This window comes from Mus caroli, chromosome 10 (genome assembly GCF_900094665.2).
Source record: "Mus caroli chromosome 10, CAROLI_EIJ_v1.1, whole genome shotgun sequence".
Classification (NCBI taxonomy): domain Eukaryota; kingdom Metazoa; phylum Chordata; class Mammalia; order Rodentia; family Muridae; genus Mus; species Mus caroli.
The window spans coordinates 121,674,810-121,677,458 of record NC_034579.1 but is presented as its reverse complement, the minus strand read 5'-3'; the positions used below and the strand labels follow the sequence as shown (position 1 = coordinate 121,677,458).

Sequence of the window (2,649 nt, the reverse complement as noted above, 5' to 3'; positions counted from 1 at the left end):
GCTTTTTCTAAAGCTTTGATACACATGGTGATAACTTTTATTACAAGGACTGAGTAATTTGTAGCAGTGATTCCCCAGAGAAGAGTCTGCCGCAGAAATTTCCATTGGATCCCCCTGGAAGTAGTAAGCAATGCAGCTAGAGCATTTATAAGTGAACAGCTGGCTATGAAGGATCCTTTGATCTAAGACTTGGATGTATTTTGGCAATGAGTTCATATTCTTCTCTTTAATCCTGATTTTTACTTCACCTTTAAGAATAACATCGAATTGGAAGATTGGAGTGACAGTGATCTCAATGCTAAGAACTGAATTATATAGAACTCAGCCTATCATATGGCATATGTTAAAATTATCATCATAATCTCCAGATTCCATAGTAAATGTGAATTTGAAGGAATGCGAGAATTATTTTCTGAAGGATACTAAGTATTGTGTTTTTTCTTACAAAAACAGTAATGAATATTTCTATTCAATGATAAAGAAAATGATCACACAAGCAATTGAAATTATCTTTAACAAAACAGAATGGTTAATTGACACAAAAACGTGAGTTCATTTTGATTCTAAATTAATTTTATAATGTGAAAGTTTTAATGTGAAGTTTTCATGCTGATTTTATATTAATTTTATAATGTGAAACTAAGGAAAATGTACAGTAAATCCAATTAAGGCAATTGTGTTTAGGAAATTGAATTTTTATTTGATAAAGTGTTCTAAGTGGTAGATATTTTAAGATTGTGTTTCAACTGAATAATTTTTTTATATTTGTACTTTTATATCGACATTGGTTTCGCTTTGATTGCATTATACAGTGAAATGAAAATCCTACAATAAGCAATTCTTGTGATTTTTGTGAAACCATCATCCTAAGCCTGCTAAAACTAACTCATTCAGAAATGACTAATATCCAGCCAATTTTTTAAATATGAGCATTATGAATGATAGGAAAATAGTAAATATGTTCACTTGAAGAAAGCTTCTAATTACTTAGTAAATAAAACCTGACCATCTTAAGAAATCAATCATAAAATTATTCCCTAACACTGATTTTTGTAAATTCTATTGTTTGGTGTTTTCCCCCAAACTGGTTTATAAAATAGCACATGGAAAGGAAAAGAATATTAATAAGGTAAATGAAAAGTAATAAACATAGGAAAGAAGGAATGCTAGTAAACTGGTTTAAAGGGAAGAGAGCACCAACTGGCTACTTAACACCAAAGTGTCAGCCGTGAAACCATACAGAAGTAACACTATATGAACTGAGCAGGTTGTACTTATGAATTTAGGAACACATGCAAATACGTGCATTTAAGAGGGAAAGGGCTATGAATCTGAATAAGAGCAAGAAAACGGAGGACATGGAAAAGTTGAGAGAGAGGGAAGGGAAGGAGGAAATGCTACAATTAAACCATAATTTCCAAAAAGGAAAAAAAAATAAGTGCACAAAAAAAGCAAGAACCAGTGGCACAGTAGTCCAGCTACTTCAGTCTCAAGAAAGGTATTAGACGCTCCTGGCCTGCATGACAGTAAAGGCCATTTGGAAGTGAATGTATTAATTTACATTTGCAAATTAATGAAAATGTTATTCTGTTTTTGGAGGGGGCACATGGGGACAGGGACAGATTATGAGAAGAAAGTTGAGAAAAACCAGACTAGGACAAGTTTATAATCAACCTATGGCATATAATTCTGCATCCCCTAAAATTTCAGGCTAGAAAACATTTGAAAACTGACTTTGAGACATATTCCACAAAGGGACAATACCATAAAATCAATTTTCAAATGTTTTCTAGCCCAAAATTTCTGGGGATCAGAAGTGTGACAGCATTTGGGATGTAAATAAATAACAACAACAAAAAAAAAAAAAACAATTCTAATGCACATAAAATATTTTGTTTTTAGTTTCTTATGTTTGTTTGCTAAGGCTTACATGTGAGAATGAAAAATCAGTCAGTGGAATTTGACTTTATTCTTTTGGGATTGACAGATGACCCACAATTGCAAATTGTGGTGTTTCTGTTTCTCTTTCTCAATTATGTGATGAGCCTGGTGGGGAACTTAATCATTGTGCTTCTCACCCTGCTGGACCCTCGCCTCAAAACTCCAATGTATTTCTTTCTCCGTAATTTCGCCTTTTTGGAAATCATGTTCACAACAGTGTGTATTCCCAGATTCTTGACGACCATTGTGACTGGAGACAAAACTATTNCTTATAATAGTTGTGNAGCTCAGTTGTTTTTCATTCTTTTGCTGGGAGTCACAGAATTTTATCTCCTGGCTGCCATGTCCTATGACCGATATGTTGCCATCTGCAGACCACTGCACTACCCTATCATCATGAACAGCAAAGTATGCCACCAACTCATCCTCAGCTCCTGGGTGACTGGATTCTTGATCATCTTTCCCCCATTGGCCATGGGTCTGAAGCTGGATTTCTGTGATTCCAGGATAATTGATCATTTTATGTGTGAAACTTCTCCTATTTTACAGATCTCCTGCACAGACACTCATGTCATAGAAATGATGTCCTTTGTCTTAGCAGTGGTGACACTTGTAGTCACACTGNTACTAGTGAGTCTCTCTTACTCTTTCATCATTAAGACTATTATGAGTTTCCCTTCTGCACAGCAAAGAACCAAAGCCTTCTCC

General features: G+C 34.6%; 1 protein-coding gene across 1 annotated transcript; it reads left to right on the top strand.

Annotated features, from left to right (window-relative positions):
• Window positions 1-1,938: 1,938 nt before the first annotated feature.
• On the top strand, window positions 1,939-2,649 carry LOC110302778 (olfactory receptor 6C6; the record flags this gene model as incomplete). Its single annotated transcript, XM_021173514.1, has 1 exon — window positions 1,939-2,649. A coding segment is annotated over exon 1 (711 nt), but the record flags the coding sequence as incomplete, so codon positions are not given.